Consider the following 13217-nt stretch of genomic DNA (forward strand, 5'->3'; position numbering starts at 1 on the left):
ACACAGCATCAAGGGATTGAGAAGAGCTTTCTTGACCAAAAGGGGGAAGAGAGAAATGAGGCAAAATAAAGTTTCATTGCTGAGAGATTTCAGAGTCGAGAAGTTGTTCTAGAGGTTATTCTTATGAGGTATATAGATATCCCTTTTCAGTTTTTAGTGTTTTGGAGTAGCTAGAGGGAAATACCTGAAACTGTTGAACTGTAATCCAATAGCTTTGATTCTTGAAGATGATTGAATAACTATAGAGTTTTTAAGGTGTGACCATGTGATTGTGAAAACCTTGTGACTGACACTCCTTTTGTCCAGTGTATGGATAGATGAGTAAGGAAAAAAAAAAGGACAAAAAAGAAATAAATAATTGGGGGGTTGTGCTGGTTTGAAAGGATATATGTACCCTAGAAAAGCCATGTTTTAATCCTAATCCTATTTTGTAAAGGCAGCCATTTCTTCTAATCCCTATTCAGTATTGCATGTTTGAATCTGTAATTAGATCATTCCCCTGGAGATGTGACTCAATCAAGAGTGGTTGTTAAGCTGGATTAGGTGGAGACATGTCTCCACCCATTTGGGTAGGTCTTGATTAGTTTACTGGAATTCTATAAAAGAGGAAACATTTTGGAGAAAGCAAGATATTCTGAGACAGCAGAGAATGACATAGCCACAAGAAGCAGAGTCCATCAGGCAGCGACCTTTGGAAATAAAGAAGTAAAACGCCTCCTGGGGAGCTTTGTGAAGGGAAGCCAGGAGAGAAAGCTAGCAGATGACGCTGTGTTTGCCAAATGCCTTTTCGGATTAGAGAGAAATGCTGACCCTGTTTGCCATGTGCCTTCTCACTTGAGAGAGAAACCCTGAACGTCATCAGCCTTCTTGAACCAAGGTATCTCTCCCGGAATGCCTTTGATTGGACATTTCTATAGACTCGTTTTAATTGGGACATTTTCTTGGCCTTAGAACTGTAAACTGGCAGCTTATTAAATTCCCCTTTTACAAAGCCATTCCATTTCTGGTATATTGCATTTCCGCAGCTAGCAAACTAGAACAGGGGTATGGGATGTTTTGGGTGTTCTTTTCTACTTTTATTCTTTTTATTTTTATTTTCTGGTGTAATAACAACATTCAAAAATCGATTATAATGATGAATGCACAGCTATTTGATGATACTGACTGTATACTTTTGATGATTATTTGGTATATAAATATATAATATATCTCAATAAAATTGCATTAAAAAAAAGAACAAAGCGAAAGGGGGACCGGGCTTGCTGGTGAGGTGGCAGCAGCAGCTTGTCAGGCAGGTTCAGGCTTCAGGGACCAAAAACAAACCAAAAGCAGTAGTGGTAACATTTGCAGGTTTTGACGGGGTCCTCTATCATATTTCAAATCCTAATGGAATGTGATGGTCAGTATTTCTGTGAAATTCTACAAGGAACTCCAAGCACATGGTGTCGATGAGTTATTAAAGAGGGTGTACGGGACCTTTTTGGTAAATCCAGAATAAGGATACATGTCTCTTTGCTCTAGGACCTTGGAAATCTCCCTGCATCCAAGAATTCGATTGTGCATCAGGCTGGCATGTTGAAATGAAATTGTTTTGCCTCTGTCTTTGAGAAATACTTCCAGTTCCAAGGAGAGGGCAAGGAAGGAGAGACCAGGGCAGTTCTGCGTTGCAGGCGTGATGAGATGATGCGGGCAGAGTCACGGCAGTCTTCAGCACAGGGTTTAAAGAGACGACCATATGGCCACTGGACAGGTGTTTACACAGAAGATCAAAGGAGGACGCAGGGCCAGCTGCACAGTCCCTCAGCTCCTCTTCCCCCAGAGGGGCGCCTCTGGAGCTGAAGACCCCTCGCCACCAGCACCAGCGCCCGCGACAGCCATCAGCCTGCCCCGCACGTTTCCGCGACACCGGCGCCGCCTCCTGGAGCGCTCCAGGGCCCGGGTGCACGCGGGCGAAGACAGCCGACTCCTTATGAAAAAAAAAAAGAAAAAAGAAAATCTCGGGAATACGTCTTCACCCCGCTAACCCCTGGGCACTGAAGGAGGAAGCAGCTGGCAGCTGAAGGCTGGAGCACTTGTTACACTTGCTACTGGATCATCGCAGCTTTAATGTGGCACCTCTTCAGGTCCTCGAGAGCGTCTCCATTTTGTGCAGAGGAGACTCTGCGGAAACGAGTTGTGCTTGCAAGGACTTCATGGTTCCCAAGACAACTAAACAAAACAAAGAATAATTCCACTTGATCAATTTCATTCTTTTTTCTTTATCTTCCCTCTCTGTCTTTCCCTATCGCCCTCTTTCCAAAGCTGTTTTGCTTTGCAATATGTTACTGATAATGAGTGGCTGGATAATGCAATCTTAACTTGTTTTCTCCTAAGTATGTGAGTTCAAAGAAGTATCATACGGGTCATTAATAAAGAAAATCTTTCTATTTTAAAAAAAGAACAAAGCTAAAAATAATAAGATAAAATCCACTGTGTAGGAAAAGACAAATGTACAAATAAAGGGGACGGTGTGGGCTAAGGCATGGAGATGTGAAAATTCATGGGGTGTTTTGGGAAGAATAAAAACAGTCATTCCCCAGAACAACTCCCCAGTTAACGTTTTCCACGTAGAACATTTCTTTATGGGATGTAAGTGTCTCTCAATACGATGCTTTTTCATTGGTATTTGCATAAGAAAAATACTATATTTATGTCCCCAAAACTCAATACATTTTTACTAAAGTAATGGAAGGGAGTCAATGGAAAAAGGTTTTAATTTTATTCCAAATAAATTTGTAGCCTCTCCACAGAGTTTGCGGGAGACAATTAAAAAGCTCTGAACGTAACGAAGGAGCCTGCATAATCTTATACAGAGAAGGCAACTGCTGTTGAAAATCATATTCATTGTTTAGCGATCAAGAAGTGGTGTTTTAAATACTTTACATCTTAATATGACAGCTTGTTGCTTACATACAGGTATTTTACAGTGTTTTGTGTTTTGGAAATTGGTTGAGGATTTGGGGTTGCAAAGTAATGCTCTAAAAAATTTCCCATTTAAAATTATGGGAATGAGGCTCTGCCTAGGGTTTTCTTACAAGTGCTGGTAGGTGGGAGTTGCCTGTATTTCCAGATGGCAGGGATGTGGAGAGGACAGAGCTGGGCCTTGTAGGGCCTGTGAAGGAGACTGGACTTCAGCTGGCGGTGAGTCAGAGGTTTTTCTGCCCAGCACATGATGAGCACATGTGTGCATTTTATCAACAGCTCTGACTCAACAGGCGTGGGAATGAGTGAAGTAGGGAGCTGATGATGGCTGAGTCTAGCTGAGAGGTAAGGGCCTGAACTAAGGCAGTGGGGATAGAGAGGGCAAATCCGCGAGACATTTCAGAGGCTAGAAGGGCATAGAGGCTAAAAGTCAGGGAAGCATGCAGAAGGGTGATGGGGAGGTGGTTGTGGTGCATTAACCAAAATAGGAACCTCGAAGGAAGAAGAGGAGAAAGAAGGAGATGGGGCGACAGCAGGTTTCAGAGGATGAGGATGGCTGACAGATAGTTACTTTGTTTTTGGGTGCATTGTTTGAAATGTTGTCTGGAAAGTTTCCTCCATGTCCCTCCAAGAACCGGACTAAGAGCCCACCTTGGCTGCTTCCCCTGGGCAGTTACAGTAACATCCACCAAGATAAAATGAAAATAGATCCTATTATTGAGATTGAGAGGAAAAGTACTACTCACAAGAGTCCTTCTTGTAACCTGGAGCCTGCCAAATCCCTCTCTCTTGATGCCTCAGATCTGGAAGCCCCACAAGGGGCAGGCCTGTGGGGGGGTGGGCAGTTGATGTGACGTGCAGGAAACCCCGCTTCTTCTAACCAGGGGCCCTCAGCATGCCTTTGTTTCTACAGGAAAGCAGAGCCAGCTGAAGAATCCTCCTTTAAAAGCTGCACTACATCTAAGTTCCATTTTGGTAGGTTACATACAGCCCTGATCTCTTACAGCTTCACTGGCGGATTGGCGTGGGTTCATTACTGGGGCTTTATGTAGGATATTCCATTCTTAAAACTGCATTAACTGGGTGGGCCACGGTGGCTCAGCAGGCAGAATTTTCGCCTGCCATGCTGGAGACCTGGGTTTAATTCCTAGTGCCTGCCCATGCAAAAAAAACTGCATTAACTAAATCAGATGCTGAAAAGAAAGTGGAAAAATGAGTTTCTTTGAGAGAGAATATAAGCCCTAGGAGAGCAAGGAATTTTGTCTGCTTTTATTCACTGATGGATCCCAGCCTCTAGAATAGTCCTGGAGTGTATTGGAGCTCAAAAAAATATTTGGCAAATTGAATTAAACTGAGATTCCGTCTCTGCAAGCTGGGATTCCTGTTTCCTGTCAGTTTCTAGGGTTGTCAGCATGGCATAGACACATCTTCCTGTCTTAGCAGCTCAGCTCCAGTTTACTGGGGCTTTGTGCCACTGCAGACTCCTAAACACCATGTCTAGGTATGTGCTGGAAGGAAGACTCATTTTCTTACACCAAAGGACTTGCCTCTCCCACCTGCTACCAGTCTGACTGCTCTGGGTCTCTCCCAAGACCAGAAACAGTAAAACAGGAGCAATTGCTTCATATGAGCAGGCAGGCCTGATACCGACGCATGCAGTTCACACAGACAATGCACATAGTAAAGGCACTGGCCTGCGAGGGCTGTGGGTCACAACTGCATCCCAGCACTCAGCAGCAGGTCTGCAACATATCAGGTAATCAATAAATATTTGTTGAATGAAGGAACGAAGGAACGAAGGAATAAATGGTATATCTGATATTGTCATCATGCGTCTCTTCCATGTCTATCTCAGTTGTTTTTTTTCTTATTTTTTTATTGTATAGTATAACACATATACAAAGCAAAGAAATAAAAAAGCAATAGTTTTTAAAGCACTCTTCAACAAGTAGTTACAGGAAGATCCCAGAGTTTGTCATAGGCTACCATACAATCCTCTCATATTTTTCCTTCTAGCTGCTCCAGAATATGGGAGACTAGAGGGCTTAAATATTTTTTTATCATCATAATCAACTTTTTTCCTTCTTCTTTTCGTGAAAAGTAACATATGTAAAAAAAGCAATAAATTTCAAAGTACAAAACCACAATTAGTTGTACAACATATTTCAGAGTTTGACATGGGTTACAATTCCACAATTTTAGGTTTTTACTTCTAGCTGCTCTAAGATACTGGAGACTAAAAGAGATATCAGCTTAATGATTCAGCAGTCATATTCATTTGGTAAATCCCATCTTCTATGTAAAACTCCACCATCACCTTTGATCTTTCCATCCCTCTCTTTAGGGGTGTTTGGACTATGGCCATTCTAACTTCTTCATGTTGGGAGAGTCTGTCACTAATATGGGGTAGGGAGATGGAAATATCTGATGATCTAGAGAGGCTGGACACTCTAGGTTTCAGGACTTCTGGATCAGGGTCCCATCTGAAGGTTGTAGATTTCTAGAAAGTTACTCTAGTGCATGGAACCCTTGTGGAATCTTATATAATGCCCTAGGTGCATTTAGGATTGACTGGAATGGTCCTGGTTGGGGGTTGGCAGATTATGATAGGTAGCAAGGTCTACCTGAAGCTTGCATAAAAGCAACCACCAGAGTAGCCTCTCAACTCCATTTGAACTCTCTGCCACTGTATTAGTTACACTTCTTTTCCCCCTCTTGGTCAGGATGACTTGTTGATCCCACAGTGCCAGGGCCAGATTCATCCCTGGGAGTTCTCTCCCACTCTATCTCAGTTCTAAAGTGTACTTTCCAGATCCTTGGGAAAGTTTTTCCAGTAGAGAAATTTTCATTTATGCTACCAATAGCCATAAGCAGGCAGTTCTGCCCCTGCTTATGGAATATTGTTCTGCCCCTGAGAGTACAGGGTGGTGGGGCCCTCTAGAACCTAGCCTTCTGAATGTAGCTGCCCTTCCAGTGCTTCTCTGACCCTTTTGTTATGCCACAGTGTTGGGTGGAGTAAGAGGGAAGTTGCCCAGGGTACAATGCCCGGACCTCCACAAAGAGGGTCTCTAGGCCCTCCTGCCACCTGGCAGGGGCATTGGGCTACCACACCCTTCTCATAGGCTGAGAACAGGCTCATGCAGGCTCCCAGCCCTGCCTTCCTCCCCAGAGGGAAACTTGAAACCCATTCTAAGGTCAGTCCTTGAAGGCTCATTCATTCATTAACCACCCACCATTTGCCCTGTACCATGCTAGGCTCTGCGTATGCTGTGGGGGCGGAAACCAGGCTCAGCTCATGCCCACATCCACAACCCCCCATCTCCACATCTCCACTAAGTCTTGCCGCATCAGTTCTGCCCTTCATACACCTGGCACCCTACTACTTCTGCCTGCAGGGAGATGGAACTACTCAGTCAGCATGTATGCAGACCCTGCCTCCAAACTCTGCATGCTCTCTTGGGGGCTATGCTAACTTCACATCAAACAGAGACCAGCAGCAGATCGAGTCAGAGTTGTCTATTTTTATTTTATTGGAACATAGCACAAAACAAAATAAATATTAATTTATCAAATTCTGAATCATTTCATAAATAATAAATTAACAGACATTTTAAAGAATGTTAAATAAGATGAAATATATACTTATTTTGCCTGGAGCAAAGTGTAGGACACTATTTCAGTGATTCTGTTATTTGAGCTACATCTCAAATATTTTATGTTTTCTGCCTGTATGAGATAGTAAAGTAGCAGTTTCCCTGAAATATTTACTTTGCCTCTGAAGTTTAATTACATTGAAAATTAAGGCCTTGCCCTTGGTGGGCCCTCATTCTCTTTGCAAAAAATATCCTTTTCCTCCTCCAAAATCGTTGGTTACAAAAAGCTGGCTTATTCTCAACTTTCCATTGTCCAATCTGTGTTTATTACTCCAAGAAACTCACGTAGGAAATCTATGAACTGCTTTACTCTCCGTCTTTCTCCTTCACATTTTTTCTGCAAAAAGAACAGACAATTGTAGCAAACTGTTAATTCCTGTAAAACAGGCTCAGCCAGACAAATATATTTCTACTAAATGTTTTAAACTTACTTTTTGGAGGTCTATGTATTCTTTTAGTAAAGACAAGTTTTGAAATAGTTTTCCCACAGCATCCTCCTGGACAGTTTGATTTTTCAGTGTGTCTATTCCCTGGAAGATTTCTTCAATGCAGAGTTGGTGCTAAATAAGGAAGATTTTTAAAAATGCAAATAGTCAAAATAAGGTATGAAAATTTGGCCCCCAAAATTAGGCTTAGTTTTGTTGTGTTTGTGTGAGTTATCTTCTCCCAAGTGTTCTTTGCTTGCTTGTTTTTTTTTTTTTTTTTTGCAGGTGGCAGGCCTTTGTTGCATACTGAGAGGTAATTTTTTTAAATCAATGAAATGTATATATACGATTACTGAGGAATTCTAAAGATGATATAAAATAACGACTTCATCAGAAACAAAATATTTAGGAAGTATAATGCAACTACATTACCAATTGAACTCAAATGAGTGATTTCTTTTGTAGTGCTAGCTGGTCAGTTTATTCTATTTAGGCTAATGAAATCATATATTTTATATTCTAATATGCTATGACATACTCCAAATGTGTACAATTCCATTACATAGTATAATCATTTAAACATGTGCAAATCGCTTTTAATATAATACTTAGGGTACATTTTAATGTCTACTAATCATGATTATAAAAATCTAAGCCTAGATTGCTAATACTTTCACAAAGACACTAGAGTGAGGAAGGCCATAGATAGTCAGAGTTGAACAGAGAACAGGAGGCACCTCTCATGCAGTGTGGGATTATTCTGGAAAGAATCTCTGATACCAGGCTCTTTGGAATAGAGAACTGACAAAATCACCAAAGGGCCTGATCCATTTGCTTAATGGGTTCTACTTGCTATAAAGTCCTTTCTATTATTTACAAATGTTTACATTCATATCCAAATATATTAAAAAGTAGAGAAAGTAAAATAGTCCCAATGACATCAAATGCATTCCAGCTTAAAATATGAAATTTACTTATTCATTCAATCGTTTTTTTAAATCATAGTTTAACTTACATTTCTGTGTTCAGGAATATGAATCCTCAGTGTCTGAAAAGGAAAAGAAATACAATAGTTTTTAAAAACACTTCAGCATTCATAAGCTTTAATATAATGCTTGCTAATGATGTGGCTATCAACTACATATTCCCAACACCCTCATAATTTCATCATTAATTATTAGATCTTTTATAAATGGTTAAAAAAAACCCACCACGGGTGACTACCTATGCATTTTAAAGACTGTAGGAATCAAAAAGAAAATTACCCCATCGCTTATCAGCAGAGTTTCATAAGTTGAGAGCAGTTTCAACGTCTCTGGCACCAGTCTAGTCAAGGGACTTTTTATGGCATTGGCACAAATGTACGTAGCCCCAAGAGTCAGCAGACTCAACTGCAGAAGCATTCTCACGGCTCTGAAATGTTCAGTGTCTGCCTTTGGCAAAGAAAGTGCTTAGCGCAAGATTGCATCCCCAACCAATTTATCCTCTCTCTTTGAGGAAATGAATAATTTCTAACAATCAGATAGAGACTACCTAATAATGCCATATCATGAAACCAAATGTTTCCAAAGCCTTGTAGCTTAAAAAAATAATTTTACTTTTATCTTTTAATAATAATAAAAGTCCCTATTTTTCCCCTTTAAAAATATTTCCTATTACAAAAGGAAAATTTACATTTCTCTAAATCAGAACATTGAATTTCTGTCAAAAGATGTGCATAATAAGAATATAATGTAAACAACTACATAGGATTTTGTGTTAAAAGACATAAATATTGGTTTGATTCCCAGTGCCTGCCCATGCAAAAACAAAGAAAAAAGACATAAATATTAGGAATGCTTTTTCAAGTCAAGTAAATTCCACTGTGGCTATGGTCAGACTGATTTGTCTTAAAAGGAATTGAAAATACTGGCAGGAAGTATTTATGATGATTAGAGCTAGCGCCCATCAAAACTACCAGAGTCAAGTTATATTTCCTGAGGCCTCAAATAGGATCCTTTCTGGTACCAGATACCTAACTCAAACTGGTTGAAGCCAAACAGGGAAATGTATTGAGTTATATACCAGACAGTCCGGGGATAGAGGCTCTTTTCTGTCTTTGTTGCCTCAGTGATTCTCTCTTGGCTACATTCTCAGGCCCTTCTCTCACTGTGGTCCCAAGATGATGTCAAAATTTCTGTATCTAAATGTGTTCTGTTCACGTGCAGCAGGAAAAAGCAAGTTCTGCTCTTCTGATTGCTCAATCAAAAGTCCTGGAATTCTGTGTTTTTGGCAAGGGTCTCATGCTCACCCTTGAACTGTGGCTAGAGAGACAGGATGTGCTCATTGGCTTCCCCTGGAGCTAAAGGTGGGCTCTGTCCCTCCCGAACTGCAGGGTTAGGGAATTTGGGGTGCTAGATAATGTTAAGAGGGACATGGATAAGGAAAGCAACCTGTAAAGGTCTGTCACAGCCACAGAACACGAGGGCTTAGTCTCTCCTTCAGGTCCTGCAGGGGTCGGGATAGCCTTTCATTCCCTGGGTGGCCCATGTATGAACACACGTGACCAACCGAGTCAGCCTTTGAGTTCCTTCAACTCAGGCCTTTAATCCTAGGAGAGAGCAATTGAGGCCCCCTTCTAAACCACACAGTTCTTTCTTCCCTGGTGTGAACCAGGAGGTAGAAGCCATTGTTTTGTTTGTTTGGTTTTTTATTTTTTTTAACATTTTTTATTGTGAAATAGAACATATATACAAAAAAGTCATAAATTTCAAAGGTCATTGTAACAAGTAGTTACAGAACAGATTTCAGAGCTTGGTATGGGTTACCGTTCCACAATTTTAGGCTTTTCCTTCCGGCTGCTCCAAGGCACTGGAGACTAAAAAGAAATATCAATATAATGATTCAGCAGTCATACTCATATGTTAAATCCTATCTTCTCTGTTATAACTCCTCCTTCTCTTTTGATCATTCTCCCAATCTTTAGTGTTATTTGGGCTATGCTCATTCTAACTTTCTCATGTTAGAAAGGGGTATCGATAATATGGGGTAGGGGGTCAGAACTGATTGGTGATCTCGAGAAGCTGGCCCCTCTGGGTTTCAGGATTTATCTGGCCTAGGAATATATCTGGAGGTTGCAGTCTGGAAAGTAATCTTAGTGTATAAAACTTTTGTAGAATCTCAGATAGAGACCTGGGTATTCTTTATGGCTGACAAGAATGGTTTTGGTTGGGGTTTGGCAAACCGTGGTAAATAGCAATATCTAGCTGAAGCTAGTGTAAGAGTAGCCTCCAGAATATCCTGTCAACTCTATTTGAACTCTCTCAGCCACTGACACCTTATTTTGTTACATTTCTTTCCACCCTTTTGGTCTGGAAGGCATTATCGATCCCACAGTGTCAGGGCCAGGCTCATTCTTTGGTGTCATGGCCCACGTTGCCAAGGGGGCACTTTCACCTCTGCATGTCACAGCGGGAGGCAGGGGAAGGTAATGATTACTTTACTTGCAGAGCTGGGTTTAGAGAGAGAGAGAAGCCACATCTGAGCAACAAAAGAGGTTTTCTGGAAGTAACTCTTGGGCATAACTATAGGTAGGCTTAGCTCGCCACTGAAAAAATAAGCTTCACAAGAGCAAGCCTCAAGATCAAGGGTTTGGCCTATTGACTTGGGAATCCCTAATATTTGAGACAGTATCAGGGGTTTCCCTAGTAGTAAAGCTTAATAGTTACATGTTTTTTTGTTTTGTTTAATAGTTTCATGTTTTTTATTCCTGGCCCTCAAGGGACTTTGCCAATACTTTTTAATTATCTGGGAAGTATCCAGGCATCACATTAAGCTATACAGAATTACAGGCCCTCATTCCCATTCTGGGCTCCATGTGTTTAAATGATTTATCCAGACAAGTTGAGTTAGATTATGTGCTACAGAAAACTTAAGTTTTGACAAAATAAATCTCTCTTCCTTTGTTCTCACTGGGTGGTGAAGTTCTAAAATAACAGACAATGTCCTCCTTACCCCTGCATTCTGATTTACCTTAGTCCCAACCAGACAGGCTTCATTTTTATCTCTAATTGAAGTCTGATCTTTTTTTCAATCTCTTTAACAGTCATTGTATGTAGCAATGCTGATTTTCAGAGTGCAGAGCTCCAACTCTGAGTCTCAGGTGTCACACCCATGACCGAAGCTCCAGGGAGATATCAGGCTATACATATATAGCATAGCGTTTCAAAATCTAGAAATAACATTTACAGTTCCAGACTAAATGTGACTGCTACAAGAGCTTACAGTCTAGGCCCCAATTTTCTTATAAGAATTTTCTCAAAGAGACTGTACAGTATTTGCTCTTCTGTTTCTGGCTTATTTTACACCACACAAACCCTTATTTTTAATGGAGGGTTTCAGTGAGCATCCCAGAGTGGTTCTAAGTTGGAGGCTTGGACGCCTGACTTTAGGGTTACCTTGAGCATCTAGGACAAATGGTGCTGAGCACAAGTTTTTACCCAGAACCCTTTCCCAGATCTGGATACAGTTCTGTATGAGAAGCAGCAGCAGCTGGGAAGTACATACCTCTTTCACACATGTAATCCTAGATCTGCACAGGTAGGATAAAAGTAGTAGTACTGTGTTTGGCTTTATTTGTGCTAAAGTTTTGAACTCTTGGTTAGACATGTCCAATTTGAACACTTGAAAGATGTTTTCCTTGAGAGCGTAGGGCAGAAATGGGCTCATTCAGTTAATCTATTGGGGGTGAGATAGGAATCACAATAGATTTGGATCAAGGTGCTCTTAAGATAGTGTTCTCAGAACAGAAACTGAGTTCTGGTTGGAGCCTTCTCTCCCCAGAAGATTTCATATGAGAGAGCTCTCCTTTGGCATCTCTGGGCTTCAGTGAGGAAGTGTGGGCTTAGGTGCCAAATGACTTATGTTAGTACCTTAAATACATAAAGTTCTGAGCTTTTAATTCTCTCTTTTATAGGGCTGTACAGGCAATATAGGTGGTAGAGAATTGAGATACAAGTATACTAGCCTTCACTAAGCAAGAGAAAACTCACCAACCGCTGTCTAATTTTTTTAGAGGAATCATGCTGAACTCACACTGGCTATGAAAATGAGTACAATGACCAAGCTAATAACAAGGTATAACACAATAAAGGAGGGGGTCTATGTCCAAGCTGCAGGAATGCATGACCTGTCTAAAGGTGGCAGCTACCACTCAGCTGTAGCTGTGTTGCTGCTGTGTACCCTTAGGCTTATGGTGCCAGATCACTCAATTTTTTTTAAGAAGGCAGAGATCCTAATTATCATGTGCAATCTTCTGGTTTTAAGTCTTGGCAATTCATATTTTAAAAAGCTTTATAGGCTGCCAGTTTCCAGCCTCTGATTTATGTATAACTGCAGATCCCTATTGGAGGGCTAGTAATAAATACATTTAGAAATGTTTTCACAATTACATTTCTTATAATGGTGTCATAAGTCATAAATTAATTAATTGACATTTCCTCTGAGACTATCATCTCTCCAATTTGATTTCAAATCCTCTCAGAGGAGGGACCATAAAGTAATATATTTGAAACAGCTTTATTATAATATAAATATAACAAAAGTAAGGGATTTTAATCTCCCATGCAGAATTCCAAATAATTTATGTAGATACTTTCCCTTCCAGGAGGTGGAGCACAATCCCCCTTTCCTTACTGCGGGTGCATATAGTGACTTCCTTCTAAAGAACTATAGAAAGGGGGATAAAGGGAGTAACTTTACAGGGGAGAAGCCTGACAACACTACCTCAGCAGACAATCAAGGTCAAAGTCAACAGTGGTAAATCATATTAACAGCATGTGCCCTTGATGTGTTGTGAGAATGGCGCTTTACCTCTGTAGTCTTCCTTGCAAAAACCTGTAACACCCATCTGCCCAAGATTTTAAAAATCAGACATACTCATACTGAAGGACAGTCTACAAAATGCCTGACTAATACTTCTTAAATCTGTCAAGGTCATCGAAAACAAGCAAAGCGTGAAAAACTGCTACAGCCCGGAGCGGTCTAAGGAGACACCATGACTAAATGTGATGTGGTATCCTGGATGGGGTGGGAAACAGAAAAAGGACATTAGATAAAACCAAGGAATTCAAGGGAAAAAAACTGTAGAGTCTAATTAATAGTAGTGTACCAATGTTGGTTCTTTAGTCATGACAAATAT

The 13217-nt window shown here is 40.7% G+C and overlaps 2 protein-coding genes across 2 annotated transcripts in view; one reads left to right on the top strand and one right to left on the bottom strand.

The window, feature by feature from the left end:
- The window catches only part of RAD50 (RAD50 double strand break repair protein), a 286023-nt gene that overhangs the window by 127039 nt on the left and 145767 nt on the right, over positions 1 to 13217 (top strand). The gene's annotated exons all lie outside the window — the stretch shown is intronic.
- IL5 (interleukin 5) lies at positions 6591 to 10445 on the bottom strand. The gene is made up of 5 exons (XM_077138138.1): positions 10413 to 10445; positions 8305 to 8472; positions 8055 to 8087; positions 7046 to 7174; positions 6591 to 6951 (listed from the first exon to the last, which is right to left on the bottom strand). The coding sequence occupies exons 1-5, from the start codon at positions 10443 to 10445 to the stop codon at positions 6853 to 6855; spliced, it is 462 nt and encodes a 153-aa protein (XP_076994253.1). The 3' UTR covers positions 6591 to 6852.

This window comes from Tamandua tetradactyla, chromosome 20 (genome assembly GCF_023851605.1).
Source record: "Tamandua tetradactyla isolate mTamTet1 chromosome 20, mTamTet1.pri, whole genome shotgun sequence".
In the NCBI taxonomy this organism is placed as follows: Eukaryota; Metazoa; Chordata; class Mammalia; order Pilosa; family Myrmecophagidae; genus Tamandua; species Tamandua tetradactyla.